This window comes from Dermacentor andersoni, chromosome 5, assembly GCF_023375885.2.
Source record: "Dermacentor andersoni chromosome 5, qqDerAnde1_hic_scaffold, whole genome shotgun sequence".
In the NCBI taxonomy this organism is placed as follows: domain Eukaryota; kingdom Metazoa; phylum Arthropoda; class Arachnida; order Ixodida; family Ixodidae; genus Dermacentor; species Dermacentor andersoni.
In genome coordinates, this window is record NC_092818.1 from 188,946,843 (window position 1) to 188,969,103 (window position 22,261).

At 45.1% G+C, this 22,261-nt stretch overlaps 1 protein-coding gene across 1 annotated transcript; it reads right to left on the reverse strand.

The window, feature by feature from the left end:
- Window positions 1-3,682: 3,682 nt before the first annotated feature.
- Window positions 3,683-7,182, reverse strand: LOC126532224 (acetylcholinesterase-1-like). Its single transcript, XM_055070580.2, has 3 exons — window positions 5,515-7,182; window positions 5,054-5,203; window positions 3,683-3,823 (listed from the first exon to the last, which is right to left on the reverse strand). Exons 1-3 carry the CDS (start codon window positions 7,140-7,142, stop codon window positions 3,793-3,795), a joined length of 1,809 nt encoding a protein of 602 aa, XP_054926555.2. The 5' UTR covers window positions 7,143-7,182; the 3' UTR covers window positions 3,683-3,792.
- Between the last annotated feature and the right edge of the window lie 15,079 nt (window positions 7,183-22,261).

The window sequence follows — 22,261 nt, forward strand, 5'->3', positions numbered from 1 at the left end:
GTCGTTGCCGCAACTCCGGTACTTCTCGAATCCCTGTTGTCTTTCGTGCATAGTGTTTACGTTACAGTAAGCACGAGATCGCGGAATCCAATCCCGTTGGGGGGGGGGGGGGGGGGGGTGCGAAAACACATTTGAACTTAGATTTACGTGCACGTCGAAGAAATCCAGGTAGTCTAAGTTATTACGGTGTTCCACACTACGGCGCGCCTCATAATCCGATTGTTGTTCTGGCACGTAAAACCCCATAATTTTTTTTTTTTACGTTGCGGTATTGTAGAAGCGTAGGCTATTTGGTGTAGCATTGTGAAGAATAAAATAGCGCAATACACAGGACAGAGAGCGCTCCTGTTACTTCATCTTGCTCTTCGTCATGTCTATTGCGGTAATTTATCCTTCGCAATGTTTACGTTTGCAGAGTTGCCAAAAGGAACGAGTCATGTAAGCTATATTATGGGCTTATTTTAATAAAACGAGGCTAAGAAATGTTGCTCGACTACGAGTTTGAAACGCCGCCTCAATCTTTTCTTTTTGGTGTCTGTGATCGAAGCCGTGCAGCCTTAATTGCTTTATAATGCGGTATGCTATTTATGAATAATACGTATTAGCGTACTGGGTAATTTGCTTCTTAAGAAGACGAGTTACTTTTATCTTTACGTGCCCACAAGCATTTCCGGATTCCACGCTGAACTAATTTTTTGCTCGGCTCAACCAGTTCACCTGGTTGACAAATGAACTGTGATGTAGCCACCTATAAGTTACTGTACTGTTAATCGACCAACTCGTCCAGCCATGAAGAAAGTAAGACTTGCATTGTAGGTTTTCAAGTAGAGGTAAAAAGTAGATGGCTGCAAGTGATTTGTGTGGGAACATCATATTCACATATATAGCCACACTGTCGTGACACAGAACACGTCAAGCATATAACTAAAAGCCTTCTAGAGCGCGTACGAGTCTCACAATATTTATAGAGAAGAGGAAAGGAATCGATATGCCACACATGGCAATGGAAACGTACAACAGCACTGAAACAAGGCACAAAGAGCAATTTGCATGAGGTCGGAAAGAAAATTTGACCTAACTATGGGGACTTTAATTTTTTGACTAAGAACAATAGTGGCCGCTGATTACAACGTAGAATATGTAAGACACTGTACCATCAGAATGACACAATTCAGTACGGATGCAAAGCACCGAATTAAAGCACGAACACCTGGTTAACATAGGTATCAAAGGGGATAATCACGCTAATAAATAAACACGGAATAAAATTGTCACCGAAAAACCTGAGGAGGGAAGAAAATATTTACATATTTACTAGATGATTCGCATATTTTCAATATTAGTATATGTATAAGTGAAGAAGCATGTGAAGACAGCAAAATTCGGCACAAGGCACTAAGTAGAACGTATCATATTTAGCTTTATGGGAATGATGTACCGTTGCCGAGACCTAGGACAGGGGCTAATGTGAGGGGTGGAACTGATGCTCTGACTTCGCCATTCTAGTGAACTGTGGCGGCAAGCCAAATGAGTCAATAATAAGGATGCAACTCAAGCGTTCGTCAAATTAATTAGCCCTGTATGTCGACTTGCCATTTTCCATTCTGCAGAAACTTTTCTTGCAAAGGTAGGTAGCGCGAAAAACTGACGTGCACCCGCAGGCAAATTCCTTTCGGTTGGGAATTGTTCGGAGCCTAGCAATTTATGGAAATTAATTAAATTTTCTCCTTGTACCTGTCATTCAAGATTTCGTTTGACAGCAGTCAATTACTTTTATTTGAAAGGAACCTGGCCGTGCATCCACATCGCAGCTAAATGGGTATTGGAACACTTCTTTCTCCTTCCTGCAATCAAGGTCACCGAACCGCTCCCAAAATTCTACGTGCAGATCGCCGAGGATTCTTGTAGCAATAACCGAAGGAAATGCCGTGCTTCTATGCTCAGTAATACTAGAACAGCCGCAGAAATGCTCCCACTTTCGATTGCGCGCATGATATTAAAAAAAAAAAAAAACATGGCAATTTTAACCTTGTACTTTTGATGTCCATGTGAAAGATTTGAGTGATGTGTACCTCTCCTTGCAGCTTCACATTGAACTTCTTCATGTGGTTCGTAAAGTAGACGCATAAGACCAATTTCCAGGGCCACTCGAAACAGGACAGTAGGGGTTTGGGATGAGCCTTCTGCGCACGGAACTAGTTATTCCTTCCCTAGGGTAAAGAAATGAGACAATACTTTTCCAGAGATCAGCCGTCAAATTGCCGTGTAATGAGCCACTTCTACTAATTCAGATTTAATCGCATTTAGAAATTTGCGGAACTGGTGGTGGTTTAACCCTTGCGACTCCACATTAACTGCTGAAGCAGCAAGTTTGAGAACTCGGGACACGCCCACGTGTACTTCCCACTGAGGAGCTGCTTGTGAATCGTGCACAGGAAATTGACCGTCATTGAGAACTGAACAAATTTAGCAGCTTTTATATTTGCCCTGCCTGTTCTTTTTTACCTCCGGACATGTCCCCCCCACCGCCCGACATCCCCCCCCCTCCCAAACAATTGCTGCAGATTTTAGTTTGCCAGAGCAAGCTCCACGCTGAGACAGTGTTTCTTAATTCGTTAAAGATGTCTTCTACTGTTTCCGCACCACACAAGCTGTGGACTGAAGGAAAAGAGAGAATGGAAACCATAGCGATGCAAACCAGGTCGCACCTTGTTTGCTACCCTACACCGGAGGAAGGAGAAGCTGGCAAAAAAGAAAAAGCAAAGGAAGAAGGAAATGACTGAAAACGGGGTTCTATACTATACACAACTATTTACATGGCGTAGTTGCGCAGGCGAAAGCTTTCGGGGCCCAGTGTGGGCCAAGTCGAGCAAGCGAAGTGCATCTTCTGCCGTGTTTACTGAAACCGGCCAATCGGAGCTGTTGCCGCATGAGGTCTCTGATTCGTCGGTGCTGTCTTGGGCGACGTAGTACCGGGGTAGAATTTTTTAACTGCAGTGAAGCAGTGCCACAAAATAAGCGTAATAGCATAAAGTCAGGAGGTACCTGCGTTTTAGCATCTAAAGCGGATAATTTCGTAAATTTGTATTTACAGCTTACGCGAAATTATTACAATGTTTACGAAGGTATCACAATAGTCCTACTCAAACAATATTGATATATTTGAAAGTGGCGTATAGGAAATCCATTTTGTCCGCTTTAGATGTATTATTGAGGGTGCAGTTTACAGAATTGTGATATTGTTTTTAATATTTGACTTATAATTGAAGCTTACAGGCACAATACTTTTTTTTTCAGTTTTACAATGTTGAACAATATTTGTGAAAAATATTTACGGCATAAATAAAAAAAAGCCGCTTTAAAGTGGCACTATTATTACTTTTTTCTTTTGAATCCCACAAACCCGCCTCATTTTCGTGCAATAGTAGCCCATAAAAAATATTTTTCTGTTCCCGTACATTTCGGTAGGAGCCCCCGAGGTTATGCTTTCCCTTAAGGAAATTCTTAATTCCCGCTGCATGCGAAATTAACTGATTGCCCATGTCTATGCATAAACGCATGCTGTGTTTTGTGTACTTTTATAGAATAACCCCAATAAATGTGTGGGCCATCTGCTACTAAAGTAAACCCGTAAGGCTCCATCCAGGCTCCATTCATTTTCCTAAGACAAAACTCAGCCGCAGAACATCAAAATACATTGTATTTCCAAGCAAAATGGCACAGACATCACACACGTATTGACTAGACTTGACTGAGCAGAGCATCTTGTGCTTCTGACGAGGAAATTCCCGCTTACGTGGCCGCGTCAGGCGACGTCGCATTTCTGTAAAACAAACGAAAACCGGCCACGTGTTACACTGATGAAAAGAACGTCCCGTATCGGCCAATATCAATGATGAGCACTCCGGAATTCCTTTATAGTGTTGCAGCAATAATGCACGTAAATATATAATAATTGTAAAATCGCCTTTTCTGTCTTTTTTGTGAAACTTCATAACTTATTTTTTTTTTTTGCATCAATGTGAGCCATAGAATATTGCGATTGCCATAACACATTTCGGGAGAAACATCAAAATAATGGCATATTGCTGTCAGCCAGGCGCCAAATGATAAAATGGTGATACAGTGCCATTAGCGAAACGATGGTCCAGCTTAGGTTTCAGAATATTCAAAAAGAACGTGTCTTTCTATTGAGTTATTGACACAAAGTGTTGTCTTCGACGTCCGTACCGCGGCTAAACACGGTGCGCGTCGCGGCTGTGAAGCTCAAGTAGAAAGCAGCAACCAAAGAATTTAGGTTTAAGCGTGCTTAACATTTAGGGTGCATCTAAAATGCAGTTCGAGATTAGCATTTGCAACAGAACTTACAGGCATGAAATCAAAATTTGATTTAGATATGAAGTCATAATTTAATTTGTGACATAATAATTGCTGCAATTCCTGAGAAAGCACGTTAAAGAACGTTAGGTGGCCGATATTGCTCGCAAGGCCCCACTATGGCTTGCCCCATAATGGGATCTTGGTTTCGGCGCGTAAAACCCGATAAGTTAATTAATTTAGATGGTGATTTGTTAGAATAATTGTGGCGCAGATGCGAGGTCTGAAGCTGAAATAACCTTTTCTAATGGAGTCTCGCTTCATGAAGATTTATCGCTAGCAAGATATAAGTATTACACTAAAGCTCTAAACGGCCTTAAAGACATCCATTTAAGGACACTGCACAAAGTCAGACACTTTTATACTCGGCCTAATGAAGCAAGTTTATAGAATTGGCTGTATACCTAAGTTATTATTAAAGTGCAACGCTGGTTTAAAATATTAGCTTATGACTGGTTTTGCCATTTCTTTTTTGATCAGCTGCAGTTTGCGGATCTAGGCAATCTGCTCGAATATATAGTCTTAATGCAAAAAGCTTTCTGGCCTTTCGTCTCGAACGAGCGGAACAAAAGGTTGGTTTCATAGGAGTTTTTTTTTTTCGTTGCCACAAATACATGCGGAAAAAGCGATATGTCATATGGGCTATCATAATTACTGCAAATGCAAGGTTACTTACGTTCCTAGCAGGATAGGCTTCCACAGACTGCATCTATTTTGAAAATTATCTCGTTTCTTGGTGTACTTGTTCAACTCTATGTGAATTACGTTGGGATTCTCGAGGGTGTATTCAGGCCATTCGACAACAGGCGGAGGCAGCACAGGTTTTCTGCAATAAACATAATGTAATTAAAAACCAGCGATTATGACAAGCTAACTTCATAAGGTGCGACCAAAAATGTGCTCTATTTTCGACGTAATACAACATTTTGACAGTGAGTCATAGTTCAATTTGCAATTGTACGAGTACAATTTTCTTATTATACGCGCAATCTTCTAACACAGCTTAGAAACAAGCCTTTACCATTTTCCCTGTGGAAAGAAAACCTTTATCGTTTTATGCAACACCGTCATTACCGCCTTAGATTGAATTACCAATGACCACCGCGTTGTATTTGCACGTTTTCTGGGTGCACTTACCCTGTTTTCACAAACGAGGACCAGATCTGGACGATGTTCTTCATGAAGATCTCTTCTTCCGGCGTGTAATGGAGGCGGTCGGCATATTTGACGGCATTTGGCCCCAGGTGCTGTGCTAGCAGCTTTCCATCTTTGAAGAAGGGCAGTGATCCTAGGGTGTAAGCAATGTCCTCCGCGTGAGCCACTCCCATCCATTTGGGCCAGAGGCTGTGGGTTGCCCGGTAGTTGAACAGGTACCTGTAGGTGTGAATACCCTGTTCGGCAGCTATTTGCCCGAAAAAGACGGTTGGACAAGTGAACACTGCGTCGCCAAGCATCCTGCTTATGGTGGCAGCCAGTTGTTTCTCAGAAGGTTGTTCAGTTGTGTCGCCGAAGTAGCCTTTCACGAGCTTCTCGCCGTCCACAGTGTCGATGTTGAACATCTCCGACATTAAAAAGGAGACTAGAGTGCGATAATCACTGTAGAGCAGCTTGCTGAAGATGGGAATCGATTCCTTGAGCAGGTTGTAAAACACAGTGCCCTCATCAGCCACTGACCCGAGAAGGATTTCTTTGGCGGCCAAGTGCTTCCAAGTGTCTGCGGATAGCACCTTGCCCGGGATGAAATCGTCGTTTTCTGACGGCGGAAACATCTGTTGTGTCATGTCGAGGGAATCGAGCTTCGCGAATATCGCTGGTGCCTCCATTTTCCGCAGGCAGGTGGCAATAGCCTTGCCCTGGTCTTCAAGCTTTTTATGTTTGTCGTAGCAGTTCATTGCCAAAGCGGTGAGGATAATTTTGGCTCTGCCCCCGAATGCAATGCCGAGGATCAGGGAGAGTGGGGTGCCGCTTTGCAGCACCAGTCTCTTGAAGAGGCCGTGACTGTACGGGGACAGTGAGTGCAGGGCCGCGGATATACCGCCGGCGCTCTGGCCTAGTAGAGTGACCTCGTCGGGATCACCACCGAACCGATCAATGTTCCTTCTGATCCACTTGAGCACAAGATTCTGATCCCACAGGCCTATGTTCCCCTGGATACCAGCCGCCTTGGAATCAAGAAACCCAAAGATGCCGACGCGGTAGTTGAACGAGACAAAAACGACATCAGCGAGAGCGACGAAGTTCGACGGGTTGTACACGAACAGAGATGAGTCGCCCCACTGGAAGGCGCCGCCGTGTATGAAAACCACAACCGGGCGCTTCCTCGAACATGCAGCATTTTGCGAGGAGCAGGGGCCGGCGGGCTTCCATACATTGAGGTAGAGGCAATCCTCGGACGCCATATGGGAGTAGTCGACGGTCAAGTTCGGCAGGAACCTCAGTGGTAGCTGCCAACAGGGCTTCGGCATTTGTGTGGCGTCCAGGATTCCCCTCCATCGAATAGCTGGTTCTGGCCTCCTGAACCGCAGAGAGCCTACTGGTGGCACGGCGTATGGTATGCCCAAGTACGCTTCCACGCTCTTGCCGCTGATGCTCAAACATCTGCCACGTATCAAGCCCTTTTCCGTGCGAACGACTGCATTGCAGGTTGCTGTTGCATGGGCGAACAACCGCCGGCTTGTGATGCATGCCAGAACGAAGGCAGTGCAGAGCAGCGGCAGTAATGAGCGCCTGCCAATATCGACAGAGAGGGGCAAGGCGGGTCTCATAGTGATTGCTGCCAACAGGAAGCCGGTCCAAACTGCTGCCCGTCGGCTCTCAACGGAGAGTCACGCGAAACTGCTATGCGCGACCGAAAAGGAGGCATCCTTTTTATTCTCACTTGGCAAGGTTACGACACGCAGAGACGGAAAGAGAACATAAAAACTTGAGGAGAGCTTGCGATCAAACGCTCGCTTTCTCTGTTTCGGCCAGGATCGGGGAAGGGCACCATTGATAAAGCAGAAGGAAGCCGTCACATTTACACAGTTTTGCATGATAACCCCGCTAGGTGGCACGTGTCCCAGCTTTGTTGGTGTACGACCGTGACCGCACGTATAATAACACTGTTTATATTTTTCGGCTGTCCCGCCCTTTCGCCTCGCTGCTTAATGGGGAGGGGGGAGAGGATTACTGGCAAGCGGCCCGCGAGAAAAAAAAAAGAAGTATACCATAGAAGCAGAAAGCGACAACTTTGGCTGTAGACCTCAGTTAGGCTTGAATAATTCATGAAAATGCTGAAACTAGCAGTCACGTAGGACATTAGTCTGGCATGCACTGGCCGTACTTCAGTGATCTCGCTGTCCAGATATTAACAGAGATGGAAAGAGCAGCCATTCTGTGGCGTACCTTCTTGTGACAACTGATGCGTGTCCAGCCTGTGTGGACGTTTCCTAAAGCATAATCCGTTACTAATTTAAGGCTCCCTCTCGTGTAGTGACTAGTGCACGAACCGGACATCTCCAGACAAAGCCCATAAACTACGTGTCGCAATAAGCTACACAGCCTAATGCGCAAAAATAAAATGCCAAAGAAGGGCTCTTAGGAAACCACTATCGTCGCCACGCTCTTTATTTATTTTTTATCATGGAACATTCCGCAGTCCATACCCTCAGGAACTGTTGTGCATTCAGTGTGGATCACGTACGCATGGAAGGAGGGCTGAGGCGTGGCAAGCATGTTTGTCAACTTCCTGACATGAGAAAGGGAGTTTCTTACTTTTTTTTCTTGAAATTCCGCCAGGCGTTCCTTACGGCAGTAAGCACTGCTGTATTTGCATCTTCTGCACCGTCCTTATAACAGGTTGTTGCTGAAATCGTCCACAGCCTTATCTATCCGGACGGAACGCATTCCCTGAGGCAAAGGCGAAGCCACCTTAGCCATCTATCTGCATTTCGGTCTGCGCTACATATACGTATATAAAATGAAAACACATAATTTTTTTATAATGCCTCTGCTGCACATAAAAAAGAATCATCATGCTGCAGCTATTCTGTATTCGGGACTTAATGATGCGCAGTTTAAATCATATACCAGGTGTTTATTTTTATGCGGAACACTTTTTTTTTATAAGAAACTTATATCTGAGCCCCTGCCATGTTTGCAGATAGACTACGTGGCTGGGCGGACATTAACAGCCAGAAAAATTTAGACTAATTTCACTAATTACGTCAAATGTGGACATAAACTGTTTAGTTATTCTCTTTAGGGCAGTCGTAATGGCAAAATTGAAGCCAGCGAGTAAAGTGTAGTCGTGTATCCTTAGTAAAAAAATCGGAAGAATAGCGCTACTTTCGAGAAGGTGGCTTTAACATTTTCTAAGAAATACGTTGGCATTCCAGTTAGGTTTCCCAAACCCGTGCATCTAACAGTTCGGAACGATCTTAACTGGAACATTACAATACACGTTTACATGAGCACCCTCGCACGCACGCACTATGCACAAGTGACAAGCACACGCAGCTAGCGTTTCGAGCGTCTGGTTCAACCTAGTTTCCCCGAGGCAAACTAATAAACTACGCCTTAACTCTCATTATGCCCAGTGGATTCGGTTCATACTTTCGTTCGAAGTCCCTTAATTTAGATAGCGATCACTTATTTCATTTCAGCATACGCAACCGCGCACTGAGCTCTTTTGTGAAGTTGCGATAGCTGCTAATTCTTCAAGAGCTGCAGCAAAAGAAAAGAAGATACAATTAGAATACACGAAAATTGTTTTCGTAGTTTCTCTACATGACACCACTGACCGCGAACCTCTAGTACTAAGAGTTTCCCGAAAATATAATTAGCAATCACAGACAGATCATGTAGACACCCTTGGTGTGTGTGTGTGTGTGTGTGTGTGTGTGTGTGTGTGTATATATATATATATATATATATATATATATATATATATATATATATGTGTGTGTGTGTGTGTGTGTGCGCGTGCTTGCGCAAGGACGATCACGTACCATTTATCATCATGAGCCTTCCCGTTCCACTGTGCTAAGTTTCATTCGGGGTTGCTCTCTCGGCGCAGTTTGTTACATAGTGCCTTGTTTTTTACTCGTCCCTTCCGCAGCTTCGCTTTAAAAAACTTCCTCAATAGAGCCTTTTTCGCCACTGTTTCGGCTCGATAAGCAGCGTTGGGGGCATGAACTGCCATTTTTCCGCAATTTGTGCGCCGTCAAGGAAGTAACCATGACTGTTGTAGCAGAAGGCGCAAACGTTCGTGTACACCACAGCTACGCCGCGTGTCAATGTTGCCGGGTAGGCCCTCGTAACTTTATAGCTGTAGCGATAACAAAATAATAATACGATGATGTACGCAGGGGCATTTGCAGTTTTTAAGAATCAGTAACGATGTCCATCCCTATATATTTTTCCTATCAATGTTGCTACAGCTATGCTGGTGGAAGAAAAGTAAATGTTTCCGCAGCACTCACCTTGCTTTCTTTTAGGTTAAAAGCCGCAGTGACGCGACATGACTAGCGCATCCAAAAGGGATCAAAATAAGTGCTGCTTTGTGTTGGGCCTTTTGGTATTCGATCTTTGATAACATTTTTAGCTCCCTCAGGGGCGTCTGCGTCAGAAGCGTTTGGTGTGTTGCGACACCACGTACCCGAGCACGTGAGGGCTGGACCAACCCGCGTTTAACCACGCGCGTCTTAGCCGTGTCCGAAGAAAATGGGATACTGGGGGTTGAGTTAATGCCCGGTGTTTGGACCTTTACAGCCTCTCGGCGGCGGCAACGTACCTCTATGGCCTCGGCTTCACGTAGACGGCACGCCCGGAGTGACTCATCCAGGGAAAATCGGTAGTTGCGCTTTCCTGTCTATCTCTCTGATCTTCGTCTTTCTGACTTCCAATCTTTCCTGTATCCTTCTCTCTTCCTCTTACTTCCAATTTCCAGGCAGCAAGGGTTAACCTGATGTAGTCTATCCAATCTAGGATATGTTATGTTACGTTAGAGTAGCTACGTACAGCTGGCGTCTGCGTTTCCTTCGTGTCTCGCAGCGTCCCCTCGTTTGGCTCGGTGGTGGGTGGCTGGCGTAGTTACTAAAATAAAATAAGGTATTGATGACCTTAAGTACCTTTCCCCGACTGACTTATCGCCCTCTTTCGGAAAGAAGGCGCACCGAATAAACTTTCAAATTTGTTGCCCAATGCAAGGAATCCTTCCTGGACTACCACGTGATACATAGTCAATGCCCCGAAAAAACAGTAAGAATGCTTTCACCATTCACTGTTGCGAATGCTCTTACCGACGTGCTGGGTCCAAGACACAATAAGGAGGAAAGAGAAAAATAGAAGGCAGGGAGGTTAACCAGTATAACGTCCGGTTGGCTACCCTACACCGGGGGAATGGGAAAAGGGAAAACAAAGATCACAGGGAGAAAGAGGAGGGAAGGAAAGAGGGAAATTGCGGTGATTTCGCTGACGCGTGTGGTCTTACGGAAATTGCATTAATAGTCACAGATGGTCGCACAAGCCCGTCGTCCTTAAGAAGCACAAAAGCGCCTTCACCGCTTTATGGGCCGAAGGGTGATGGGGGCGGTGTTCCAGCAGAACCTGCACAGAAAGCGGCCGATTGTCCAGTTTTTAGAAAGCATGCTTAATGCTTAATGTAATCGAAAGTTATTTATCAAATCGCACATTCTGTGTTAGAATCGGTAATGTTCCCTTGATACCATTTATACAGGAAACTGGGCTACCGCTATGTCGCGTGCTTAACTGGACACTCTTTATCATAAAAATAAATTCCTTGCGTTCATGAATATTGCGTAGTATATTTTATTCGGTATACGTTGATGATGTTCAGATTGGATTTAATTCATATACATTCAGCGAGAGTTACAGCTTTGTCAAAAGAAGGTGTCAAAGTGGGCCGATGAAAATGGTTTTAAGCTCAATGCCAACAAGAGAACCTGCGTTATTTTCACACAAAAGAGAGGCCTCAGAGCCAATCCTGATGTAGAACTTCAGGGGCAGCACATACCTATGAGCATAGAACACACATTTCTAGGAATAATGTTAGACACGAAATTAACCTTTATTTCAAGCATAAGTGCCTTAGAAACGAATGCCTAAAAACCATGAACATTCCTAAAATTCTGTCACACAAAGTGGGGTAGTGATAGGAAGTCCATAATGAACATTTACGAGAGCCTCTTTCGAACACGCTTAGATTACGGGGCCATAATTTATCAGTTGGCTACTCCTAGCGCGTTAAAGAGGCTGGATCTTGTCCACTACGAAGGTATCCGCCTGGTAACCAGTGCCTTCAGGACAAGTCCTGTGGAGAGTCTCTAAGTTGAACTAAATGTGTGGGCGCTTCATCTTCAGAGGCCGTACTCAAGTTTCATGTACTTTCTTAAGGTAAATGCAGACCGCGAACATCGCTCTTAAGCAAGTGTAAACAATATAACATCTGCAACTTTATTTAATAATCGACCGGCAGTTAGAGAACCGTTCTCACTGCGTGTACGGAAACTTAGTCAAGAAGTGGGTGTTTCACTTTTTGAAAATAATCCTCTAAAGGCTCTTGTCACAACTAAAGAGCAGCCATTGCCACCGTGGCAATGGCAGCTCGTTAATTGTGACACATCATTTGTTGAAATAACAAAGAACAAAGAACAAAGCAGGGGCGTCTGCGTCAGCAGGCGTTTGGTGTGTTGCGACACCACGTACCCGAGCACGCGAGGGTTGGACCCTCCCGCGTGTAGCCGTGCGCGGCTTAGCCGTGTCCGGGGAAAAGGGGATCGTGGGGGTTGAGCCAATGCCGGGTGTTTGGACCTTTAAGGCCCCCCGGCGGAGGCAACACACCTCTTTGGCCTCTGCTTCACGTAGACGGCACCCCCGGACTGACCCAACCGGGGGAAATCGGTAGTTGCCTTTTCCTGTCTCTCGCTCTCCCTCCAACCTTCGTCTTTCTCTTACTTTCCATCTTTCCTGTCTTCTCCTAGCTTCCGCTCACTTCCAATTTTCCAGGCAGCAAGGGTTAACCTTGTGTGAATAACCAACCTAGGTTATCTCATATTTGGTTATAGTGATAACGTACAGCTGGCGTTTGCAGGACCTGTTCTTACAGTCCCTGTAGCGTCCCCTTGTAGGACTCCACGGTGGGCGGCTGGCGTTATTGCCGAAACTTCCATCCCTTTATGGCAACCTCTTTCCCTCCGCTTCCTGATCGCCCTCAGAAAAGAGGGCGCACCGATGATGTATTCCAGTTTTTTGGTCGACAAAAAGAATCCTTCCCTCGTTTTCACGTGATCCACTCTGAAAAACCAGCTAAACCAGTTCGAACAATCTCACCATTCCTTGTTTCTAAGACCCTTACCGAAGTTTTTGGCCCAGGTTATAAGGCGTCGAGGATGGCTAGCGGTGACCTCCTCTTGGAGCTCCGCGATCTGAAACAATTTGAGAAACTGCCTAAACTAGTATCATTTGGGGAGACCCAAGTAGTAGTAATCCCGCACCGCACGATGAATACCACCCGCGGCGTTGTCTCGGACGATGATTAGCTGGAGCTCACTGAGGCTGAACTCTTGGAGGGCTTCAGTGAACAAAATGTCATAAATGTCAAAAGAATCTAGATGAGGCGAGACGGTAAAGAAATTGCGACCAAACACCTAATACTCACCGTAAATTCAAGTGTCCTGCCCGAGTCAATCGAGGCCGGGTACATCAAGCTTCGTGTAAGACCGTATGTGCCAAATCCCTTGAGATGTTTCAAATGCCAGCGTGTTGGCCACAGCTCACAGAGCTGCCGAGGCCGCCAAACATGTGCGAAATGCAGTGCCCTTGAACACGCCACTGAAGCATGTAAGAACTCTCTACACTGTGTAAACTGTGATGGGGATCACGCCGCGTACTCGCGGTCGTGCCCCTCCTGGAAGAAGGAAAAAGAAATCGTAACCATAAGAGTAAAAGAGAATATATCGTTCAAAGAGGCACGGAGGCGGGTAGCATACCTGCCAAAGAAAAGCTTTGCCGAAGTGGCGCGTCAGGGGGCAGCGTCACAACGGGCTCCGGCGGCTGTCCGACCCACAAGCAGTGAGTCGGCAGTCACGCCATCTGCCCCCGCGGCGGTTGCAGCTAGCGCTGCTCCGTCAACCGAGGAGAAGGGACCATCGACCCGGCAGGTGGGCGCAGCCGAGGCTGCCTCAACCTCCCAGGTCCCTCCCAGCGCTGGCAACGGCCGGCGTAGCCAAATTCCTCAGGGAGCCCCATCGACCTCCGGGCTGGTGGGCGCAGGGGTCTTGCCCTCCAAGGCGGGACTCCCCCTGAAAACCTCTCGCTCGCAGGAGCACGTGTCCGGCGCCTCACAAGAGCCAATGGACACAACACCTGTCCTCAAGGCGCACCAAGCGCCTAAGGAGCGGCGAGGCTCGCTCGAACGCTCTAGAAAGGGCAAAACTCCCGTTACAGGGCCTCGAAAGGGCTCTGTAATTTAATCACTGTAATTTCCATAATCACTACTTCTGTTTCTGTACACACAGCACCTATAAACTCCCTATATGGATGCACAAATAATTCAATGGAACGTCAGAGGTCTTCTCAGAAACCTTGATGATGTGCAGGAACTTATACAAAAACACAATCCAAAAGTGCTGTGTTTACAGGAAACACACCTAAAAAACAAACACACAAACTTTCTTCGACAGTATCTAACTTTTCGCAAAGATCGCGATGATGTCGTTGCATCATCGGGCGGTGTTGCCATAGTCACTCATAGAAGTATAGCGTGTCAACCTTTACAGCTACAAACGCCCCTTGAAGCAGTGGCGGTTCGAGCTGTCCTATTAAACAAACTCATCACCATTTGCTCGCTTTACATACCCCCGCATTACCAACTAAACAAACATGAATTTCAGTCCTTGATAGATCAATTGCCAAAACCTTATGTTGTTCTTGGCGATCTCAATGCGCACAGCAGCCTGTGGGGAGACTCTCGTATCGATGCGCGAGGTCGTCTCGTTGAACAGTTCCTTTTTTCGTCCGGTGCGTGTCTGCTGAATAAAAAGACGCCCACATATTATTCTCTCGCAAACAGAACATTTTCTTCAATTGACCTCAGCCTAGTTTCCCCTTGTATACTGCCTGAACTCGAATGGGAAGTGACCAACAATCCTTACGGGAGCGACCACTTCCCCATGCTGCTAAAAACACACAAAGAAAAAGAATGTCTACCACAGGCTCCTAGGTGGAAGATCGATACAGCCGACTGGGAGAAGTTCCGAAACTTAACTAGTATCTCAGGGAATGACATGTCTTCTTTAGGAATTGATGCTGCTGTGTAGTATCTCACAGCCTTCATTATAGATATTGCATCTAAATGCATATCAGAAGTAAATGGCTTGGCATGTAAACGGCGGGTCCCGTGGTGGAACGACGATTGTAGGGTCGCTCGTAAGAAGCAAAACAAAGCGGGGGGGTTGCTACGCGCTTCTCCCACTGCAGAGAATCTAGTCAACTTTAAGCAAGTAAAATCTCAAGGCAGGAGAACCCGCCGACTGGCCAGAAGAGAAAGCTGGCAGAAGTATTTATCGAGCATTAACTCGTTTACAGACGAGGCCAAAGTCTGGAACAGGGTAAATAGAATTAGAGGGCGACAAACATATTCACTCCCTCTGGTAAATAAACAGGGCGATACACTGCAAGATCAGGCAGACTCACTTGCGGAGCAATTTCAGAGCGTGTCAAGTTCAAACAATTATTCGCAATCTTTTCTCATACATAAACAAATAGAAGAACGTAAGCCATTAACAAGAAAAAGGCGACAGAATGAGCCTTACAACCGTCCTTTCGGTATTGCCGAATTGAGAGCTGCCTTGAGCGCATGCAAGAGCTCCGCACCAGGATGTGATAGAATCATGTACGAAATGCTGTAAAACTTACACAATGACACGCAAATTACACTACTTACACTTTTCAACACTATCTGGGACGCAGGGTACCTTCCGACCGCATGGAAAAAGCCATTGTGGTCCCTGTTTTAAAACAAGGCAAAGATCCTTCCTCAATGGCAAGCTACCGCCCGATAGCCCTCACAAGTTGCATGTGTAAGGTATTTGAAAAAATGATAAATCGGCGATTGATCCATTTCTTTGAACAGAACAAAATGCTTGATCCCTATCAGTGTGGCTTCCGAGAAGGGCGCTCCACCACCGACCATCTTGTACGTATTGAAGGAAATATCCGGGATGCATTTATACATAAACAGTTCTTCCTCTCGATATTTCTCGATATGGAAAAGGCGTATGACACGACGTGGCGATACGGGATCTTGCGAGACTTATCGGAAATGGGCATTCATGGTAATATGCTCAACGTAATAAAAAGCTACTTATCCAATCGTACCTTCCGGGTGAAAGTTGGCAATGTGCTGTCACGTCCTTTTACACAAGAAACTGGTGTACCCCAGGGAGGCGTGCTCAGTTGCACACTCTTTATTGTTAAGATGACAATGCTTCGTGCTACCTTACCACCGGCCATTTTGTATTCCGTATATGTGGACGACATCCAAATAGGCTTCAAATCCTGTAACCTCGCAGTATGCGAGAGACAGGTACAGCATGGTTTGAACAAGGTGTCAGGGTGGGCGGAGAAAAATGGTTTTAAAATCAATCCTCAAAAGAGTTCTTGTGTGCTGTTTACAAGGAAGAGAGGCCTGGTTCCGGATCTTTGCTTGGAAATGTGTGGACAACAGATACCTGTAAACAAAGAGCACAAATTTCTAGGTGTTATACTTGACAATAGATTCACATTCGTCCCACACATTAAACATCTTAAAGAAAAGTGTCTAAAAACAATGAGCCTAATGAAACTTCTATCCCAGACTACGAGGGGTAGTGACAGGAAGTGCCTAATGAATCTCTATAAGAGCCTCATCCTGTCACGATTAGATTATGGTGCCGTGGTATATAACTCTGCCGCCCCGAGCGCGCTAAAGATGCTAGATGCTGTTCACCATCTAGGTATCCGCTTAGCCACGGGCGCTTTCAGAACAAGCCCGATTGAAAGCTTATATGCCGAATCCAATGAATGGTCTCTCCACCTACAGAGATCATACATCAGCGTTACATATTTCCTTAAAGTACGCTTTAATCCTGAACATCCATGTTTTGATACCGTTACCGATATGACGTGCGCTACACTTTTCAGCAACCGTCCCTCCATAAGACAGCCTTTTTCGCTGCGTGTGAAGGAGCTGAGCAATGAAATGCATGTCCCATTCCTCGAGCATCGCTTAATGCACACAATCAAGCTCTTACCTCCCTGGGAGTGGCAGGTGATACAATGTGACATATCCTTTATAAAAGTTACAAAGCACGCTCCTGAGGCCGAAATCAGAATGCATTTCCTAGAACTACAGTACAAGCACTCCTGCGCAGAGTTCTACACAGACGCTTCGAAGTCAAGTGCCGGGGTATCCTATGCAGCCGTCGGTCCATCCTTCTCGGAATCCGATGTACTGCATCCCGAAACAAGCATCTTTACGGCTGAGGCCTACGCATTACTCTCTGCCGTGAAGCATATAAGAAGATCAAAACTTTCAAAAGCAGCGATCTATACAGACTCTCTAAGCGTCGTGAAGGCCTTAATGTCACTCTACAAACATAAAAATCCCGTATTCAATTAACTGTATTCGGTATTATGTAAAGCGTACTCATCTAACCAGAATATCACTATATGCTGGGTCCCTGGCCATAGGGGAATCGAAGGTAACGTTCTCGCGGACGAGATGGCCAGGTCAATCACATCGCAAGCTGTTAACCCTACCGCTGATGTGCCTGTCGCAGACCTGAGGCCTTACGAAATAAACTGCGAAATCACTGGCAGTGCACGTGGGACGCGCAAACAAATAGCAAACTGCACGTTATAAAGCCCCAGTTAGGTTTTTGGCCCTCCCCAACAAAATCTCGGCGAACAGATGTCCTATTCTGTCGCCTCAGAATAGGACACACACTTGGGACCCATAACTTTTTACTCACGGGAAACGATCCTCCAACCTGTGGTAGATGCGGTGAGAGGCTGACAGTCCTCCATGTCCTCTTGGAGTGTCGGAAAGCCGAACCTGAAAGAAAGAAACATTTTCCGCTAGCATACCGTAATTACATCCCTCTACACCCGGCTATGTTTCTTGGTAAGGAACCGCTTTTTAACACCAAGGCAGTCCTGGACTTCTTAAAGGATGTAGTTCTACACGTTATAAGCCCATTAAATTCGTAGAGCATCCTCGTTCCAGAGGATGCCGCTGCGATAATTGTTTCGAATAGCACATGCCTCCAGGCCCTTGTGCTTCAAGGGCTCTAAGGAGGCAGTAGTGCTCTAGCATATCTTATATAACCTGATATATTTTTAGACATCGTATCATCCTTTTTAAATGTGTCTTAATGTTGATAGTACACGTCATAAGTCATTGCCATAATTTTTTTATACAGATTTTACGCACTTTAGCGCGACCATTTTTAAGGCCCCTCTACAGCCACGTCACACCAACTTCATAGAACTCATGATTACACAGCACACTCATAAACACAGACATGGCGCTCTTTGGCCATACTTGGCCCTTGCGCCATAAAACATAAAACATTCATTCATTCATTCCCCGGGTACACATTCAAATGCACTCTCTTGAACTTCAGTCGAAGTACTCTTGCCAGGTGTTTTACACAGATGCCTCAAAGTCGCACGCCGGCGTTTCGTATGCAGCCGTTGGCCCATCATTTTCAGTATCTAACGTCCTGCATCCGGAAACAAGCATCTTCTCTGCTGAAGCATATGCTTTACTGACACCTGTTACACATATATAGAATACAAAAGTGCAACATGCTATTATAGTCACAGGCTCTCTTAGTGTCGTAAAATCTCTAGTGTCACTCCAGAAACACAACAATCCTGTTCTCAACGAGCTACATTCACTCCTGTGCACAGCATATGCATCTAATCAACACGTCACAGTATGTGGGGTGTCTGGTCTCAGGGCATTGAGGACAACATGCTTGCAAATGAAATCGCCATGTGCATCCATTGCAACGAAAGCTGGTAACTCTTCCGTAGGTATGCCAGCCACAGACGTAAAGCCATTTTTGAGCAAAAAACTTATAAGGCATTGGCAACAGAAGTGGCACACCGAAACCTCCAGTAAACTTAATTTAATCAAGCCACATTTAGGAAATTTGCCACCAATAACAAAAATACGGCAAATAGAGTTATTTTTATGCTGCCTTAAGATAGGTCATACGTATGGCACACACTCTTATCTGTTTACCCGTAGTGAACCTCCCATTTGCTCAGATGTGGCTAGACACTAACCGTCCTTTGTGTCTTGCTGGAGTGTAGAGAAATGGAAACTTAAAGAAAAAAACACTTCCCTTTAGCCTACCAACAGAATATTCTTTTTCATCCGGCCATGTTGCTTGGTGCTGACCCGTTTTCTGACAGAAAATCACTCTTTAACTTTCTGCAAGTTGTTAATTCATTGCAAGTTACAGGCCCAAGGATTTAGTAGCACAGCACCTTGCCAGAGGCTGCTACTGCGATAGTAGCATTTTATAGAGCACGTGCCTACATGCCCTTGCATTTAAAGGCCTCGTTGAGGCAGTAGTTCTAGTGAAATCTATATATTTTAGTATCTTATTCCATCAGAGCATATCTTTTCGATTCATAGCACATATGACAAGGCATTGTGACCATTTTATTATATATATATATATATATATATATATATATATATATATATATATATTTATTTTACTACTATTTTAGGGTCCCATATACAGCCACGTTGCATTGTAATAGCCAACCACGATGCCATTTGTCATTAATTGCATCATTGAGGGCAGTACAACAGCGTTTGGCGCTCTTTGGACCTAAACATAAGACGTCATCATCATCCTCATCATCATATTTAGCACCAGCTGACGGACGAAAGGGAGGCATAGATACCCCTATGTACTCAAGTTAGCCTGACTTTCAAACAATAGTTTTCGCAAGTGTAGCTTTGTGATAAATTCAGAAATTTCCACGCTCGTACACTAGGGTGCGAGAGAATCGTACACAGGAAGCGAGTTGCGCCGACTCACTCAGCTGTGAGCGTTGCCTCAATGGCGCCGACTGACGTACGGTTTGCACATGGGAACTGGCGGGATAGAGGTCGAAAGGGGGCGGCGCTAACAGCCCGCACATCAGGCTCGCGTGGAGCTTGCTGCCGAGCGAGCGATTGTGTTATGGAAAACTCAGTTGTGAGGCGACGCCCTTACTTTCTAGCGTGGCTCTCAGTGATGCCGTTATAGTCTTGCTAACCATCGGGTTGTCTGCGTGCACTGCTCACACTCTCCCTCCCTCTTTTTCTTTTTATAATCCTCTTTACTCATTGTAGGGTAGCAAACCTGGAGTCCGTCTAGTTGATTTACCTACATTTGCTCTGATCGCGTCCGCCATGACCCCTCACAGCGCCGTTAGACGAAAATTGCACAGTGACGAAGTAAAACACAAACGAGGCCGCAACCTTGATTGATCGCTTTGATTATCGCTTTGTGTGACGTAAAATCGAGTGATGTGCCTCTTAAAGCAGCGGGCTTTCCTCGGGTTCTCGGGGAACGTCCTTGCTGCCCATCTTATGAACGCACTGACGTATAATAAAGCGGGGGACACGCGTATCGTATAATGAACAAGTTTCTCTGGTCCCGGCCACTTATTTTTGACTTACTCACGCGCGTGAGCTGAAAGCTATGCCCTCGTGGAAGTAATTGATCGAGAACACTGCTAATAAATGAGACATCTTTGCTTTGCGCGGGGTCGCAAGGTGAGATGAGTCCAGCAGAACTGGGGCGCGGAAGACCAGCCGCTGCTCGCTCATCTCGAAGCGTGTACCTAATTCGCCGGATGGTGAACGCTTGCTCTTCCACGCCACGTCGACGACGAGCACGGTATTCAGGCGCAGCTTGGCTACCTTCTACCACCACAGTTTCACATGAAATGAAAAGAGTGAGATTTAAATTTTTTATTTTGTTTTCCGTGCTAAAATGAACCTGTATCGTTGACCGTTTGTCTCATCTCGTATATTGTTTCCTGTAGACAGAATGGTTCATTTCAACAGGTGCTATGTGCACGATTCTTCAGAATCCTTGTATTTGTTAGAGAATGTTTCTCCTGGCATCTTTTCGGTGCATTGTGGCTGGATAAACGATTTTCAAAACCATAAGTTCATCAATGGAAAAACCAGAATCGGTACATGTTCAATAGAGTAATCTCTGAATGCGCAAAAATCAAACGAAATAAAGTCTGTTGCTGCCATAACCGTGTAATCATTCTCAAACGGCCGGATTGCTTGTGCTATAAAGAAACGCATCGCTACACAATGTCCTTTGTCTTTGTTTACCTGTAGTCTCGCTTCGTGCTTTAAATCACAGTTTATGCATCAAGCTTTTTTTTTCTGGTGATTGGACGTGTTTAGCGTGTTTATCGTATTTCCTTCTTTGATTTTCTTGGCTGCGCGCACTAACATTCATCTATTTCGATAGTACATTGCACCTAATAGTTAGGGCTTTCCTTCTGAACATCGAGCCCGTAATAACGACTGCAATTTTAATTAGTCTAAGTTGAATGCTTTAGCTAGTCTAGCACTTTATTTGGCATGTAAAAACTGGATTAGGATCACCAGTTAGGTTATTTCTCTTTGTCAAATACACTAAAAGTAGGATGTTATATCAGCACGGTTTGTGGTAGTAAAGACTCGTCAATATGGTGATAGACTCGTCAATATGGTGATTCCTACAGGAAATATTAAAAGAAAGGGTCCTAAGTATTGTAATACATGACAATAAAAAATATCTGAGTAATTTACGCTCTTGACAGTCATGCGGGTGACTAATCTTTCGTGTAGTAGTTTACGACATTATATGAATTGGCGGAAAAATGTCGCAGAAAATGGCAAGTTTATATTCACATTAGGATTTTTTTTTCTATAGCGAATAAAAAATGAAGACCAGTTAAAATTCTATGCTTTTGCCCCTCATGGTCTTGGCAACCTGTAATCTACCGCTTGATCGATTCGGCTGAGGCTCCGTGACGAAGATCACGAAGAGGCACTCCTATCTTTTCGCATCTCAACTTTCCATAAAAGTTAGTTCCTAGACCTCTACCGAGTTAGGAATCTCATAAGTTTCACCACATACGAACGTGTGCTTCTCGTGGTGTCTTCATATTTATTGAAAGTCTCACGCTTCGGTCGTTTCCCCGATGACCAATATGACCTGATCTTCCTGCCACGTTTTGGCTTTCAATAACCTGGAAGGGTGATCTTGCATTTTGTTCTAATCGTGAGACAAGTTGATGACGAAGTTGTTTTGCCACTGAGCTCGAGGTCGCCCGCTTTACGCCTCCAAGCCTGACCACAATTCTGCACAGGATCGCCGAAGTGTGGCTGAGTCTGATGTTATAAAGGTTTATCTGCCACTCTGCTGCATCCGCAATTAGCAAGTAACAGAATATGTGTCGAATTCTGTGCTCTCGGCGGGTCACTAGCTGTGCACTGATGTTCCATACAGAGCCGGTGAACTTCTTTCGACATGAAACGTTTCAAGTATACGAGCGTTTTTCTTCTTTCACGTGCCCAGGAAGTTACCGCAATATTTACTTCAAATAAATAAATAAATAAATAAATAAATAAATAAATAAATAAATAAATAAATTTATTATGGGGTTTTACGTGCCAGAAATACTTTCTGATTATGAGGCACGCCGTAGCCGGGGACTCTGGAAATTTGGACCACTTGTGGTTCTTTAACGTGCACCTAAATCTAAGCATACGGGTGTTTTCGCATTTCACCCCCAACGAAATGCAGCCACCGTGGCCAAA

Coding starts and splice junctions, on each gene's coding strand:
- LOC126532224 (XM_055070580.2), bottom strand. CDS start 7,142: ATGAGACCCGCCTTGCCCCTCTCTGTCGATATTGGCAGGCGCTCATTA. Junction 5,204..5,514: donor TCCTCGTTTGTGAAAACAGG/GTAAGTGCACCC, acceptor TGTTTATTGCAG/AAAACCTGTGCTGCCTCCGC. Junction 3,824..5,053: donor AAGCCTATCCTGCTAGGAAC/GTAAGTAACCTT, acceptor TTTGTTTTACAG/AAATGCGACGTCGCCTGACG.